Source organism: Sus scrofa, chromosome 13 (assembly GCF_054392235.1).
Source record: "Sus scrofa isolate SSC_HxYL_T2T_F1_AM1 chromosome 13, Sscrofa_HxYL_maternal_Yorkshire_Landrace_v2.0, whole genome shotgun sequence".
NCBI lineage: Eukaryota > Metazoa > Chordata > Mammalia > Artiodactyla > Suidae > Sus > Sus scrofa.
The window spans coordinates 173,035,370-173,052,541 of NC_139395.1; the positions used below are offsets into that span (position 1 = coordinate 173,035,370).

General features: G+C 37.2%; 1 protein-coding gene across 13 annotated transcripts in view; it reads right to left on the reverse strand.

Moving 5' to 3' along the window:
- Positions 1 to 16,893, reverse strand: part of TFG (trafficking from ER to golgi regulator) — a 35,603-nt gene extending 18,710 nt beyond the window's left edge. For all 13 annotated transcript variants that reach the window (XR_014824947.1, XR_014824949.1, XR_014824948.1 and 10 more), the window contains exons 1-4: positions 16,695 to 16,893; positions 11,990 to 12,217; positions 8,231 to 8,314; positions 1,803 to 1,949 (exon numbers count right to left, since the gene is read on the reverse strand). Coding sequence is in view for 9 of the 13 variants with exons in the window: in XM_021070564.2 (XP_020926223.1) it covers positions 1,803 to 1,949; positions 8,231 to 8,314; positions 11,990 to 12,173 (415 nt within the window). In the remaining 4 variants the exon portion in view is untranslated. The remainder of the gene's footprint in view (positions 1 to 1,802; positions 1,950 to 8,230; positions 8,315 to 11,989; positions 12,218 to 16,694) is intronic.
- Between the last annotated feature and the right edge of the window lie 279 nt (positions 16,894 to 17,172).

Sequence of the window (17,172 nt, forward strand, 5' to 3'; positions counted from 1 at the left end):
TACTGACAGTGATTGGTAGTTTTGTTCTGTGGACTAGACTTTTTTTTGATGTAGCTTGGGGCGGGGCGGGGGGGCTTATTTAATGCTTTTTTTTTTTTTCCTTGAGAAGATTAAGAGCTTACAAACTTAGGATATTTCATAAAAGGCAGGTGGTCAAGAGGTAAGTGATCAGATAATACAGAAAGTGTTAGTTCATTAGATTAACTCAGGACACAATGACTAGAAGGATGGTCACATAAAGAAACAACATATGATATAATTTCCAAGATGCAAAGAAGAAACCAATTTTAACATCTTTTATATTAACATAGGTGAAAGGTTAACAATAAAACAGGTAACACCTGGAAATAAACTGATAAAGAAAAGCAGTATGTGGCAAGAAGTAAGTAAACAGATTGTTTCATCAAAACCAAAAAGCTTATAAATCTAGATAATTTAGCTTATAAATCTAGATAATTTCTAGGTAATTTAGCTTATAAATCTAGATAATTTCTGCACAGTACTAGATCTACTTGTTAAATTTTTATCTGTTTCATAATATTCTACAAATGCTTAAAGCCCCTCAAATTACATGCAAATGTTGTTTTATCAGCATCTATGATTTCTTCTGGGAAAATGGTCAAAAGTTTTCTCTAGATCCTTGACCTAAAATTGAAGAGTTTTGTTTGGAGAGACAGGGTTCAGAGAAGGCAATCTGCTTTGATCTGAAATACAAAGGTTTCACTATAAAGAGGCCAGAAGGATCTCATTACAGTGTTTCAGCAAATCTCTAATACATTCTGAAATCTAGAGGTGGAATCAGAAATTACTAATCTATCACCAAATATTTATCAAGTATCTACCATTAACACAATTCCACATGGCTGGAGGAAGAGGAAAATTATGGAAAATATAACTTTACTTAAACTAGACGTAAATTAAACAGAATTCCAAAATTTGAATGGGGCCAAAAAATAGAGTATCTCAGAATCTAAATGTTGCAATATGCCACTTTCCACAAAATCCTTTTCAATTAAGCCCCTTACAGCCAGTAATCCACAATCTATAAAATGCTACTATTTCACAACAGTTTTATGCAAATAAAACCTATACGCAAATATAAAAATTATTAAAAATGTTTTTTTTAAAGTGCAACATCTAAGAATATTAAAAGTTGAGGAAAGCAAGTTTTTAAAAATCTAATTTCAAGCCATACTTAAATTTCAGTCTACATTTCATATTTGGTTCCAAAACTATATTGTTCCAAATTTTTCAATAAACCTTGCTTTAACTATAGCACATATCTATAAAATGGGGAAAAAATATGTATTTTTCTTTGCATATTATGAAAATCCTGTTTAAGATAAACTTTACAATAAACCATTCGAATGTACTTATCTAAAATTACTTTTACTTGAAACTCCTTCCTATAGCACATAAAATTCATGAAATGATTTCCATTCCTAAGGTTCATTAATTAACTATTACACTGAAAAGGGTTTAAGAGTCAAAGAGGTTTAAAAACTGACCTATACCATAAACCCGGGTGTCTTAAGACCAGCTGTAAAACAATCACCCAGAGGGCACTTTAACAATGGTATCCCCAGACCCAGAGATCCAGGAACTGGTATAATAAAATCTCCCGGTAATCTTGATGAAAGCCAGGTTTGGAGATACAGATATGAAGATTAGCACAATGACAATGAAAATGACAATGGGTGACAAAGGAAGTGCCAACCTACTCCAGAAGAGTTTTTAAAAAAAGAAAGAGAGAGATCTGCAAAAGGAAGGATAAGTCAGAATAAAATGGACTCATGGTCTACCATTTTCAGTAATGTTGGTGGACGGTCCTGGTTCTCCAGGCGGTTCCAAGCTATCCAACAAGCGATTCACTTTATTTCGAAGTTCTATCAGTTCTCGACGTAGATATTTCACTTGACTTGATTCAAGGGGTCTTGGTTGACCATTAACTGAAATAAAGCATTCATTTTCTTAAAATCAGGAAATATTCTTTAATAGGTTTATCAATAGAATAGTATGCAGCGAGAAAAAAAAAAACTTCAAAATAACCTCTTTAAAAAGTTAAAATCAAACAAGATACCTATTGATATCATTTGAAGAACTTTTTAAGGAATAAATAAAATATTTATTTTCAGAAATAATATTCACCCATCTTAATAAATGCCAGATCTATAGCTTATGACCAATAATGGTTTTTTGTTTTTTTTTTTTTTTTTAAAAAAGGCTTGAGAGGAATTCAAGGAGTTCCCTTCATGGCTCAGCAGTAACAAATTCAACTAATATCCATGAGGACATAGGTTCGATCCCTGCCCTCGCTCAGTGGGTTAAGGATCCTGTGTTACTGTGAGCTATGATGTAGGTCGCAGATGCAGCTCAGATCCCATGTTGCTGTGAGTGTGGTGTAGGCCCGAAGCTACAGCTCCAATTCAACCCCTAGCCTGGGAACTTCCATATGCCATGAGTTTGACCTTAAAAAGACCAAAAAAAAAAAAAAAAAAAAAAAAAAGAATTCAACTACAGTGAAATAAAAACTACAGAAAGCTTTAATATATTTTAATAGAAATTATGTACCTTTAAAAGCTCATTTTATTTCACACAATTCTTTTACATCCTTGAAATAATACAATAAATACCTTATTAAAGGTGTAATATAACTGTAGGTCTGTTATTCTTCTTGCCTACTTCTGACCTTAAAAAAAGGAAAAATTAGCTACGTAAAATAACTGACCTAAAAAGTAACCTATTAAGAAAATGAAGAACTCATGAATCTATATCACCACTGTCCTTCTAAGTAGTTACTTCAAAAGCAGCACGTAAGCCACAAAAAGTCAGAGATTATTCAATAATCACTGGTGTTATTTTTTAAATGAAGGCAGTATTACCTCATTTGACTATCCATTTTGTCCAAATGACTTTCGGCTGACTTAAAAAAAAAACCCTCCATCCAGCAACAGACTGTCACCACTGAGATTATTAATTTAAAAAAAAAAAAAAAAAAAAAAAAAAGTGACACAAGGCTCTGAAGGCAAACCTCAAGATAGGAATTCAAAAATTAAACTAAAAATTTTTATGCATTGTTAATATACATATACACAAATTTCCAAAGACACCAAATTAGAAAAGGAAATCTATTTGAAAATAAAGGTTCTGTGAGATTCTTTGTAAAATGTTTCAAACATCAAACCACCAATATAAGTTTTTAAAAGACAATCCACCAGTATTTTACATATTCCCTATACAGTCACAAGGAAGTTCAATATAATCTCCTATATGTATCAATTAATTATTGGCTTTCACTGGGAATTACTATTTTTCTCTAACAGCTGAAAAGAAGAAAAGCAGATCCTGACAGCTGGGAACTGGCCCAGTGCTGTAAGACAGGCTTTAGTGTTGCCAGAAGCTGGCCTGGCACTCACAGGTTAGTGGTGGTCTCTTGTTGAACATGAACAATTTCAACGGACACCAACAGTATATCAACTATATTTCCATTAAAAAAAATTTTTTTTAATATCAGTGAGAAAAGATCACTCTGGGACTGTGATAAATCAAGACAAGAAAGAAAGCCAGGCCATAATCATGTGAGAACTCAGAAAAAAATAAGAACACTGAAAGAACCACAAAAAAGACCAAATAACACTGGCTAATGGGTGATTGCCACTTGTACCAATTGCAGCTTTAGCCTCAATTCATTCCCCCCTCCCCGCACCTGCTGGATAAGATTTAGTAAAACACCCAATCATAGGACTACCCCCCATTTCCTGACGCCATTCAATCTAGAGTAAAGCCTCACCTTCTTGAACTTGATCCAAATCACCTAACGTTAAGCCCTAACCCTATGAAAATTCCTAACATATTTTTACTAACACTCCATCATTCTCCATAGTGTTCATGCTCCCTTACAGCAATGCATTTGAAGTTATACCCCTTTTCATTCCTAACACTGCTTGTCTTTTCTTAAATAAACTTAATAGAGATTTATCATATCTTTTCAAAATTGCTAATCCTATCAATTCTCCAGCTTCTAGTTAATTTCTGCTAATTTCTTCCTACTAAGTTATCTGAACTTATCCTGTCCTTTTTGTACTTGGCTTTGGCATACTCTAAAAACTGTCATATAAAAGTCATCACTAATTATTTCTAATTCCCATTATGATTTCTTCTTTGACATGTTATTTTAAAGCATTTTTTGAGGTGTTCTGGTGGCCTAACAGTTAAGCATCAGCATTGTCACTGCTGTGGCTCAGATTTGATCCCTGGCCTGGAAACTTCCACATGCCATAGACAAAACCAAAAACAAACAAAAAACCATATACATATACACATATGTATATATTCACATACACCCATATAAAATTTTTTAAAATAAGTAAATAAAAACATTTTTTTATCTTCAAAAGTATTGGGAGTTTGTGTGACCTTTTTAATCTAGCGGTTTCTAACGAGACTTAAGAATAATTTCTAGGCTATTCCTTCTCGGATACTTAGAGACTCATTGGAAAACCTAGTACATGGTCAATTTTTATAAATGTCCATCTGCACTAAAGAAAAACTGAATCCCTTCCTAATTACTAGATGCACAAGATCAAGCCTGTTATCCGTTTTGTTTAAATTTTGAGGCTGCTGGATCTATCAGTTTCAGTAAGAAGAGTATTAAATGCTCCCCTATGATTATGAATTTTTCCTTTTTCTGTCAATTTCTTCTTGAGGAAAAATCTAAAGCTACTGGCATAAGTGTTCAGAATTATCTTCCCAGAGAATTATTTTTTATCATGATGAAGTGACTATTACTAATAAAGTTTTCACTTAAGAGTCTATTCCGTTAATATCACCAGAATATTAGCTTTGTGGTTTTCGGTATGTCTGTTGTAATCAGCATGTAACAAGATTCTGTTTAACTCCAATAAAAGAGTCTGTCTTTTAACTTTATGTTTAGTCTCTTTATGTGTACTGTGATTAGTAGTTTGTGCTTTCTATTTATCAAGCCTTCTCTCTGCTTTTCCTCCTTCCTCACCTCTAATGAACCAAGTAAGTACCCTTTGTTTCCTTCTTTTCCCTTTAGGGGCTATTTCTAGTCTTTCAATAGTCACTCTTATTTTAGAAATGCACACTTTGGGAGTTCCTGTAGTGGCTCAGCGGTTAACGAATCTGACTAGCATCCATGAGGATGCAGGTTCGATTCCTGGCCTCGCTCAGGGGGTTAAGGATCCAGTGTTGCCATAAGATCTTGCGTGGCTGTGCTGTAGGCCGGTGGCTACAGCTCCAATTTGATCCCTAGCCTGGGAACCTCGATATACCCTAAAAAAACAAAAATGCACACTTCAATTTTAAAAATTACTATTCTTCTCCACAAAAATCCAGTTCTTTAAAACATTTTAATTCCTATTATCCTCTGCTGTCTTACATATAATTATTGCTCAGTATTTTTGTCCCATCTTGTTTCCATATTCCTAAAACTATTATTTCTTAATAACCAATGCTCGTTTAAATTTATACATGTTAAAGCAATTTATCTGCTCACAGATTCTTACATCTTTCAACATTCTAGATTCAATTTCCTTCTTGGGGCATGTGTGTGTGTGAGTGTGTTTTCTTTCTAATAAGAAAGTGTGTTCACACACACACATCCTATTAAGATTTTTATCCTGCCCTGGACTCACCTGTAGCATATGGATGTTACCAGGCTAAGGGTCAAATCAGAGCTGCACCTGCCAGCCTATAGCACAGCTACAGCAATGCCAGATCCAAGCCACATCTGTGACCTACACCTCAGCTTGTGGCATGCCAGGTCCTTAACTCAATGAGCAAGGCCAGGGATCCAACCCACATCTGTGTGGATACCAGTCAGATTCTTAACCCACTGAGCCACAATCAGAACTCCTCAATTTCTTCTTGTTGATGAACCATTTAAAAAAATCTTTTAACAAGGCTCCATGAGTGATAAATTCTGTCTTTGTTTGATAATGTTTTTATTTACCTTTATTCCTTAACAGACCACAGTCTGTTGCTTTTTTACCCACCTTTTCCTGAACAGTGGAGGATGTTTTTCTATTGTGTTTTGGCTTCTATTATTATTATGAAGAAATCTACTAACAGTTTGTTATATAGGTGACCAGTCTTATTTACTTAGGCTACTTTTAAGATTATCTCTGTCTTATGTATTCTCCAGCTTCATGACAATTCATCCTATTAAGATTTTGATCCTGCCCAGGACTCATTGTGCCTCCTCAAACTGAGGGTTTATATCTTTTACAAATTCTAAAAATTTCTTTAGCCATTACTGCCTCATTTATTTCCACTTCCCTATTCTTGCCTTCCTTAAAGTCTTAATGAAAATAGGCTGGACTTCCTCAAATTCTATTATTCTCCATCTCCGCTTTTGTGCTCTATTGTATAATTCCTTTAGACTACCTTCCAGTTTACTAACGCCCTTTTCAGCAGTTCTTCCTCTCTACTTAGCAGTTAATTTTAATGATTGTATTTTTCATTTCCAAAATTTACTAAGTTCTTTGGGGGGGGATTTTTTTGTTTTTTTTTTTACTGACATGTAGTTGATTTACAATGTCATGTTACAGGTGTACAGCAAAGTGATTCAGTTATACGTGTGTGTCTGTGTATTCTTTTTCAGATTCTTTTCCATTACAAGTTATTATAAGATGCTGAATATAGTTCCCTATGCTACACAGTAGGTCCTTGTTTATCTACTTCATGTTTTTTTAAACCTGTCTTATTCCTTTTTCATAGTGCCTTCTTATATTATCTCTTCTTATAACTTTTAACACATATTTTATTATTTCTATTAACTGAAGTTTTTGGAAATCTCTATTAGTTGTTTCCATAGTTTCTTGCTTACATGGGTGTTTCACATGTCTCACAGTTTCGAGCTTTAAGTTCACCAACAGGATTTTATCTCTGAGAAGTCTATGTGACTTGGACTGAGAACATATATCCCTCCAAAGAGATTTTTGCCTATATTCCTGCAGTTCTTTGTGGTGGTATCTGAGCTTGGGAGTTTGCAAACTGTGAAGAAAGTTTAAGGACCATGGTTCTGAATCCTCAAGAGAGCCTTCACAAACAGTCCAGGGTATATGACAGTTTCCTTTGTCAATTCTTGATTTTTCCTCTATCAGTGAAGATTTTTCTTCCATAATACTCTTTTGAAAGTATAGCCACAGGGAATCTAGGATCCAAGGTCTAGATCATATAGATACCAAAGGACAAGTCCTTAGATTATGTAGTCCTTCACCATCACCACCAAAAACATCCCAAGTTTCAGCTTTCACTATTTCAGGCCCTGGTTTTTAATTCCTACTATACTTTGGTCCCTAATATTTTCCTTACTCTCCTGAGCAGGCTGAGGTATGTAATTCACAAAGTATACCTGAAATGTTTTTCTAACATGTCCTGTTTCTGGAATGAAGGTTTTTCAGTTTATCTAACAGTGCTTAAGTATTTTAGATTCAATACTGTAAGAAAATACTTTTAATTTTAAAAATTTTTTAACAGTTTGTTATTAGCATTTTTAAATGTCTCATATTCACCCTTCCTAGATGGAAATGAAATAAATACAAATTAAATCAACTGGCCATGATCATATTTCATGGAACTGTAAGGTTCAGTGCCACATTAATTTTTTTTTAAATGCTAACCAAAACATCCAGGAAAAGCCCACATTTTATTTTTCACATAATAATACTGCCGCTTTAATTAACTCTACAATCATTTCTATCTTATGTCTTAAGAGGTCTGCCTTGCAAATCTGTTATAATCTACAAGAAAATAAAACCTAAAAGATTAAAATTAGTCTTATATATTTTTAAATCAGATCTCTCATCTTAAGTATTCCTTGAAAAACAATGTCTGAAAAGTATCAGGCCTATATGTTAAACCCTGAGAATAAGTAAAATCATACTATGTTATAAAAGATAATTACACATTCTTAGAGAACTAAACTTAATAAAGGCAGTTTTAACCTTGCAATTATTTTCAATCTTGGAAATATTTATACAAGTTGTATATATTACTATTTACGGTAACAGCAGATAAAGAATTTAAAATATGCCTATTTCCTATTAATCTTCAAAGAAATAGAATATAAACCTTAATAATTCAAAAATTCTGATAAAGCTGAAAAAGTTATCACTTAATTCTGAGTCTTTAAAAGGAAAAAAATAAAAAGTTTTTAATAAAAATACAATGAATAAAACAATAAATCAGGAAGTTTACCACTTACCAAATAATGTCAGTTTCAGTATCCTACTACACTGAATTGCAAAGGAAAGGTCAGAACTATCAAAAATTGTTATAAGATCTCCATCTGAAATTAAAAAAAAAAGTCTCAGATTTGCATCAGCAGTAAACTAGGATCTATGTTCAATTAAAATCCAAAATGTAGATCACATAGTATAATTAGAATCTCCCACAAAAACCTTAAACATTAAAGGAAGTAGGAAAAATGTATTTGTTCAAAAAGATACTAAATCAATTCTGATTACTTTTATGGCAAGATATCTATCATATCCTCATAAAAAGAGTCAAAACATTGCTAAGATTAATACATCAAGTAATCTTTTACTAGTCACCAGATTATAGTTTAGACTGAAATCTTTTCCATTCTAAAATTTTTAATATATATATTAGAAATTAAAATAATGATTCTCAAAGTTCAAACTTTAATTCTAAGGACAGTAAAATGACACTGACAGTAATGGAGGGGAAGCCACATATAACAGTAACTAAAAAGGTTGCAAAAAAGAGTTTTACAGAATTGTTCTTAAAATGGATAGGCAGCCGAGTCTTTCAGGTCCCTGATCATTTTGACACGAAGATGAAAACTATCAATTCTCCCCAGAAAAAGTATTCATATATACAAGATTCAGAAATCCCCTGATCCCAAGGATAAAGAGTACTGTAATTAACATATCAACTCCCTGTTCAAACGCTTTCAAAGTGCTAGGGAAAAAAACTGCTAGAGAGAGAAAGAAGAGAAAAGCAGCCAGAGCAAGGAGCTGTGGTCAGGGGCCTCTGCAAGGTATCTTCACAGACACAGCTGGGGGCAGAGGAGGGTTGTCCTGAAGAAGCTGAGAGGCCGCCCCAGCAATGCTCTGCTACACCAATTCTAACACTGATTAGGCACACTTATTTTGGACAAAGATGGCAATAAAAGGCGTGACTAAGGATTTTGTTATTGTTTTCAGCTGTTTATAACCAGACCCATTTCTTAAAACAAATGTATCTAATGCTCAACTTCAGGGATTCTATTCATAGACATATTTTTTAGAAGAAGGAAACTTTCTATAACTGCCTTTTTCTTTATTGAATTCCACAATGGAACAGAGTAACTCCAATGGCAGGAAATTTTTACCTAAGCCAGCCCTCTAATACAGTGCTCAAAAGCCTATGGAACACAAATGCATACAACTCAAAACACTCAAATACACGATTAAAAACAAATCCAATGCAGTAACTAGAGGTGAAGACAAAATTTCAACAATGAGGACACCCTAAGCTAGGGGATCATAAACTGCAACCAATGGTCATATCCTTGTTTATAGGACTTCAGACTAAAAATGGTTTTTATACTTTTTAAAGAGTCTAGAAAAAATGAGATAGAAGCCTTGTGTGACCTACAATACTAAAATATTTACTATCTGATTCTTTAAAGAAAAAATGTGCTGACCCTTTGCTAAACAAAAATAAGAGGAGTTCCCGTGGTGGCGCAGCAGAAATGAATCCAACCAGGAACCATGAGGTTGCAGGTTCGATCCCTGGCCTTGCTCAGTGGGTGAAGGATCTGACATTGCCATGAACTGTGGTGTAGGTCGCAGACATGGCTCTGATCTGGCGTGGCTATGGCTGTGGTATAGGCTAGCAGCTGTAGCTCCGATTAGACCCCTAGCCTGGAAAGCTCCATATGCCACAGGTGCGGCCCTAAAAAGAGACAAAAGACCAAAAATAAATAAATAAATAAATAAATAACAAAGTTAAGAAAAAGCCAGTAAAACAGTGAGGGCAGTTTAAAATATGCCCAGTTAAGAGCAAATCATCTCAAATAAAACATAAAACAAAAACCATAAAAACTTGAGTTGTGACCTCAAAAAAAAAAAGAACAAATTGATCAAACTTAGGCATGCAATTGAAAGTCACACAAGTGGAGTTCCCATCGCGGCTAGGTGGTTAACAATCTGACTAGGAACCATGGGGTTGCGGGTTCGATCCCTGGCCTTGCTCAGTGGGTTAAGGATCCGGTGTTGCCGTGAGCTGTGGTGTAGGTCACAGACTCAGCTGGGATCTGGCGTTGCTGTGCTATGGCGTAGGCCAGTGGCTACAGCTCCAATCAGACCCCTAGCCTGGGAACCTCCATATGCCACGAGTGCAGCCCCAGAAAAGACCAAAAAAAAAAAAGAAAATCACACAAGTTAAAGTCAATGTACTGTAAGTAGATGGTATTGTTAGGGAAGAAAACTGCTCTCCTTTTTTGTTCCTTAACATGGGTTTGGGGTACCACTACATCATATGTTACAAAAAAGAAAAACAAGTTACACCTGTGGCTAAATAATCAGCTTAGCTGATCATCAATGATTTATACTCCCCTTTCATAGTGTAAATTGTTGGAAAAGTGGCTGTCCAACCAGGCCAATGTGATATGAGGGAATTGACATATACCACCTCAGGGCCTAGAGAGTACAATCTTCCACATGATCCTCTACACTGTCTCCATACAGCTGCTTGCTGGATGTCAATGCTCAAGGTGAGCTTGTAAGGCACATGTTGAAGATACCAGATTTTGTCAACCTAATTGCCTGAATGATTTCTTGAGTGTTAAGGAACTGAGATTTTAAGATTTCTGTTATAACAGCTGGCATTACTTCAAGTCAACACACACAGAGGCAGAAAAGATATTAGTGATAAAAAGAAAACTGAGACGGCACAGTGTCAGAGATGTTACAGTATAAGAGTATTTTAAAAAAGGATGGTGTGGATAGCAGTGCCTATTATTGAGATCAAGTGAAATAACTGGAAATATATTCAGGAGTAAGAAAGACACTGGTGAACACCTAAAGCACAATTTCAGTAGAGATGTTAACAAAGAAGACAGGTCTAAAGAAAAAGAAATAAAGACAGTCCACTACTATAGTTCCACAAGTGTTTGAAGAAACACATGTCATGTAAAATCCATCTCCATAAAAACAGTTTTGTGGTCAAATGCGCCAGGGAATACTGCATAAACTGACAGCATACATCAGCATGTTACATGCTCTGAAAATTCCTGCAATAAAGAAATATGCTTTTTTGTTAAACTAGATTTCCCATACTTAGCTGACCATCAAACTCTTTCTCATTCAGGAGTTCCCGTCCTGGCATAGTGGAAACGAATCTGACTAGGAACCATAAGGCTTCAGGTTCGATCCCTGGCCTTGCTCAGTGGGTTAAGGATCTGGCACTGCCGTGAGCTGGGCATAGGTCACAGAAACGGCCTGGATCCCTCGTTGCTGTGCGGCTACAGCTCCCATTAGATCCCTAGCAGGTGCGGCACTAAAAAGGACAAAAGACAAAAGACAAAAAAAAAAAAAAAAAAAAAAAAATTCTTCCTCATTCAAAACCTACTAATTTCCCTTTCACTTTGGGAAATGAGTGAAAGTTTGGTTTTAAAAGCAAAAAGGCAGGCAGAACTGCACAAGTAGAAGAGAAAAAAAAAATGCCTTTTAAAAACATATGTGGAAGTGTCCTATCACTTAAAACCCCCTTCTAGTAATAAATCACTTATTTTTAACATGAGAAAAATTATAGTACAGCAGAAAGTGCCACACATTGTAAATCAACTCTAATTTTTTTTTAAAAAATTATAACTACATGAACATCTCATTAAATAAAATGGTATTCAATTACCATGGAAGGGAACATAATTTTTATTGAGTACAATGAAAAAAATGGGCAAAAGAACACATATAATACTTAGGCTTTTAAAAACTAACTTTGGAAACACTCTTACCTTCATCTTTATATTTTATTGTAACTTCATCATTACTCAGAAGTTTTCCTCTGAAGACTCTTTGCATCATTAGCACTAATTCATCATAAGTAATATCTTCATTATGAATGGGAATTCGTCGAATATCCTCCCCAAGTTGAGCTTTGATGATTAGCTTCCCACTCAGATCCAACTGTCCATTCATGGTAGACTCCAGGATGTTCTATATGTCTTAACTCTAGAGAAAGACTGATAAAATAGTTTTGCTAATTAGCTATAAAATATATTTTAAAAGTTTAAAGAAAATCTACTATTAGAATCTAAGAAATTCTGGCCTTCAAAGGAGAGTCCCTGTTCCAGTGTTACCCTATTCACGTTAAAATTGTCTACAGGTAACTATTTTATTATATGCCTAAGGAAATAAGCTTTATTATTTTTTCTGTTATTATTTTACCCACATATTTAACTACTTATCTGATTTGGATTTCTTACTTAACAGTTCTAGAACAAAAACTCCAGATTTTCCCCTCAAAAATCTTCTCCTATAGTCTTCTCTCAGTTAGTGACAATTCTTTTCTTCTAAATTATTCAAGATAAAAAAATCTTAGTTCCTCTTAGTTTCCTTTTTCTCCTCTCGCACCTTACATTCACCAAATTGCCAATAAATCTAGTTGCCACAACCCTTAAAATATCTCTAGAATCCAATCATTTTAGTATCTTCGCCTCTATCAACTTAATCCAAGCCATCATCCATCATCTCTTGCCTAGATTACTGAAAACGACTCCTAACTGGCCTGGCTGCTTTTTACGTTTGTCTGTCTGCGTTTAACCTATTCTCAACACACTGGAGTTTTATCCTATTAAATAAAATCTAATATCACTACTTCAAAGTCTTTCAATAGATAACCATCTCTCTCTTGGTAAAAGCCAGAACTGCAAGGTCCTGATCGGACCTCTGGCCCCTGGCCAAGTATTTAACCTCGTTTCCCACCTCTCTCCCTGGCTACCCTGCTACACTCATATTTTACAATCTCCTTCTCAACTCTAGGCTTGGCACTTGCTACTCCCTTTATCTTAAGCCCTTTTCACCCCCCCCTCACATGATTCAAGTCCCTGATCTGTTAATTTCTCAGAGGTTTTTCCATGACTATAACTTAAAATGGCTTTACCACCAATTTCTTACCGTGCTTCATGTTTCTACAAAGCACTTATCACTAGAAGACATTGAAATTTTATTAATTTTTAATTGTCTTTTCCACTAGGAAGTAGGGAAATAGATGCTTTTGTTCACTGTATTTCCAGAGACTAGAACAGTGCCTAGCACATGTTAATCATGCAACAGTCGCTATATGGATTAATAAATACTGGCCTCCAAACTCAGCCTATATATACTAAAAGCTACCCCTGAAAAGAAAAGAGTGTGTAAATTGAAACTGCCTCAAAATTTTCTCACTAAACTAAGGAAGACCTCATTTTCCCCAACTTTTCTCTTTGGGGAACTTGAGGACAAAGAACAAGTGAGTGATAGCCTCCTGAGATTTTAAACAAGACTGTCCACTACTGTCTCTATGCCTTCTGTAACACACTTATTCCCAGACCTGAGTGTATGTAATTAGACTGCCCACTTCAAGAGTAAGACAGTGCCAGAGAACTAAATACTAACTTACTATAGAATTTTCTCTTCTTGAGTTTTACTTTGGTCTTATTTTAGGTTATTCAGGGTGCTTCTCCTATAATGACTTTGTAGCCCTAAACTCAAAATAATGCCTGAGGTCTCTAGTAATTTACGCCATTATCATATAATAATAAGAGAATATACATATGCTTAATTAATGTTAGTGTGTCTTCTTCTCAAGGTCTATCTCTTCCGTCCAAAATCAAGATGTTCTTGAACACATTATGTGTAACCACTGAGCATTTCCCTAGCATCAACTCCTTCCTCCTCCTGCCCCAAGCAAATGCTCTCTCAGACTATTTAAAGTACCCTACCATCTCCTATTGTCCACATTCTAGTTTCAACACCACACTTTTCTACTGGCGGCTTTCTGTTTTCTCCTCTCAAATTTGTTATTTCATTTACATCATTTTTAGTTTTCATTATTCTCTACATTTACTCCTTTGTGTATGTATGCGAAAAAACTCCACTTGGCCCCCAATACATCAACACCTGAAGAAAGCTTTCACCAATCCTAATTTATTTAAACAATAGTACACATAAATGCTCTAATAGTCTTCATATAAATGCCCTATGTCCTTCCATTAACTACTCCTTAAACATAGTTTAATTTTTCCTTTTTTTCTTTTAATTTTTTAATTTTATGGCCACACCCACAGAATAGGGACATGCCTGGGCCAGGTACTGAATCTGAGCCACAGCTGCAACCTACACCACAGCTGTGGTAATGCCAGATCCTTCAACCCACCCGGCTGGGCCAGGGATCAAACCTGTGCCGCCACAGCAACCCAAGTTACCACAGTCAGATTCTTAACCAAGTGCGGCACAGCCAAGAACTCCTTAATTTTTCTTTTAAAATGTCTCCTGACCCCCTTGCCATCCTTTGAACAAATTAATTCTGGGAATGAATCTTTAATGCCCCATGTTAAAACGGGGCATTAAACACTGAATCTAACACTCTAAGGTCAGTTCAGAACAGAGTGGATTGTGTTCCACGATCTGGATGCTATGTTTGTCTTACTATAAAATAAGAATAGTTAGTTTTTTATCTGCAAATTCTGACAATTGACTTCTCATAAAGAGTCTGAAACCTCCATACATCTCGCCCTGTTAGCCAAACCAGCCCTTTTCATTCAGGAAACACTTACTGAATACCTTCTATGTGCCAAACTCTGAAGTATAATTACTTCAACAAGATGATAATTTGTTTGTTATCACCTTGTCTTGCAGCCTGAGAATAATAAAGAACTTCACAAATCAATGTACATTACCTTCTCTTACCTATAAGATGTGTAAACAGGCAATAATGCAGCTAAGGACCAGGGCTTAGCTTTAGCAGGACAGTACTACCTACTCTAAGCAGCATCTAGAATAGTGCCTGACATACATACAGTAAATATTTAAAGACTTGTTTTTGTTCCCTAAACAAAAGATGAATGACAAATAATGAAGTTCCGCTAAACGACTGAGAGAAAAAAAGCTATACTACCAGGTCAGTTCCTAAGCCAAACCTTTACAATGTACCTTCTTTACATAGCTAGAAGTGCCTCTTTACGACATACCCCTAATTAAAAGAAATTTCCAACATCGAAAATAACTGACATAACCCTTTTGATTGTGAGGAGACTGTTGCTCGGTTCCAACGGATCTGAATATGAGTCTCTTTTACTTTGCATTTGCCATGTCTGCAAATTCACTTAATGGTTGATGTTTCCTAAAGTCTGTAAACTACCTGTGGCCAGGAACTGGGCCTTCTCTAAGGTTTCACCCAGTTTGTGCTGCAGTCTCCATAAAGCATGCACTCAAGCATCACAAAAATAAAAGTACCACAAAATTTTCCCTTCCAGAGAAAATCCCGTCCCCACATTTTTTTTTAATGTAACACTAGACTCAGGTCCTCTTTTTCTCTAACTTCAATCACAAAGTATGGATGGGTATGGACTACTATGAACTGCTGGTGAGATCCTTACAGCTCTTCTTCTCCCATCTTGTCCTTGCCTCCCTCCCTCTGAAAACCAGAAATGACACAGCCACAAACTTATGAAATCTTCCAACAGAAACACTGTTCTCAGAACTGGAGAATAAAGTGACATATCCAAAGACACACATAAAAAGCCTGCCTGCCTCTTGAACCAGCATCTAGGTTCATGGCCAAACCTCCAGCTCCACTCCCCTTGTGGTTAGGGCCTTGCAAAAATTCAGAGAAGCCTGCATAGGCACCTCCAGAGGATAACAACTGCCTTTAAGAAATCCTAAGCAAAATCAACCCTTGAGTATTCCAAATAATTCAAGAAGCCTCAAATCCTGCCCGACTCGAGGCAGTGTAGTAAAATGATAAAGATTCCCACTACTAGCTATGTGACCTTAAGCAAATACTTCACCAAGCCTCATTTCCACCATATGCAAAACAGAAATAATATCTAAATTTGAAAGAATCTTTGTGATGATTCAATGAGACCATGCATCTAAAGTACTTTCATACTGCCTTGAAAACTAAACTCTTAAAAGTTAGTTGTCATCACCACTATCAAACTAGGTTGGGCCTCCAGACGGCGCTTGATTAAACACTGACATAGCCAAGGAACAAGGTTTCTCCTATGTAAGCCAATCAACTTACTTCCGAAGGTGCCATCCTCCACCTTCTCACCCTTACAAGCCCCCTAGAAAGTTAGGCGCTGGACCGCGCCAGGCCTCCCAAAGTCCCTCTCCTCCCCCTCGGTCAGCCCGACCCCTTGGACCCGGGCAGAATGGGTGCAAGAGCACTTGCTGCCCCAAACAACCCCCCCGGAGAATCCCTCCCGCCGAGGCCCGCTTCGCTGCCTCAGTTGCTGCCGAGAGCCCTTGCCCTTCCCCTCCCCCTCTGTGGCCTCCCCTCCCCCACGCGAGGCCCCGCCCGGCCTCCCTCTTCCTGGCTCCAGCCCCTTCCCACCGCCCCTCCAACCCCACCTGCCCCGCACCCGCCGGTTAGAAAGAAGCCGTCTCGGCGTTTCTAAGTCTCCCGGGCCGCCTAGCCCGAGAAGTCGGCCGCGCCCCCGCCTCCAGCGGCCATACCGGTTTGCCGAGGCCGCCGCCACCCCTCCGCAGGTCTCCGCTGATTCAACTCGTGCGAGGCTGCCACTGCCAGGCTCTGGGGCGCTGGGAGAAAGCTGCAGTCACGGCCCACTCGGTTGCCCTCCGGCCCGCCGCACCTCGCTGGCAGGCTTGCGCTGGCCCCGGCCAATCGCACAGACCCACCAAGCCTAGCGAGACCTCGGGCCCAGTACGTGGCAGGTGGGGAAAGCAGAGGGGGCGGGTACAAGAAGAAAACTGTGCGTTCGCTCCGCCTCAGAGCGAGCAAGCCAACCCAGAACGCATGCGCGACGGCTGGGGGCCCCCTGGGACTGACCACGTCCAGGCCTGCAAGGCCCTGGGTCTGCTTTCTCACTGGATGACCCAGTGTAGGAAGTGAGAGCGCAACGGAAGCGCGCATGCGCGGGGCGTGACCAGGCACTTCCGGTTTTCCAGAGCGCTAGCGTTTTCCTTCGCTCGC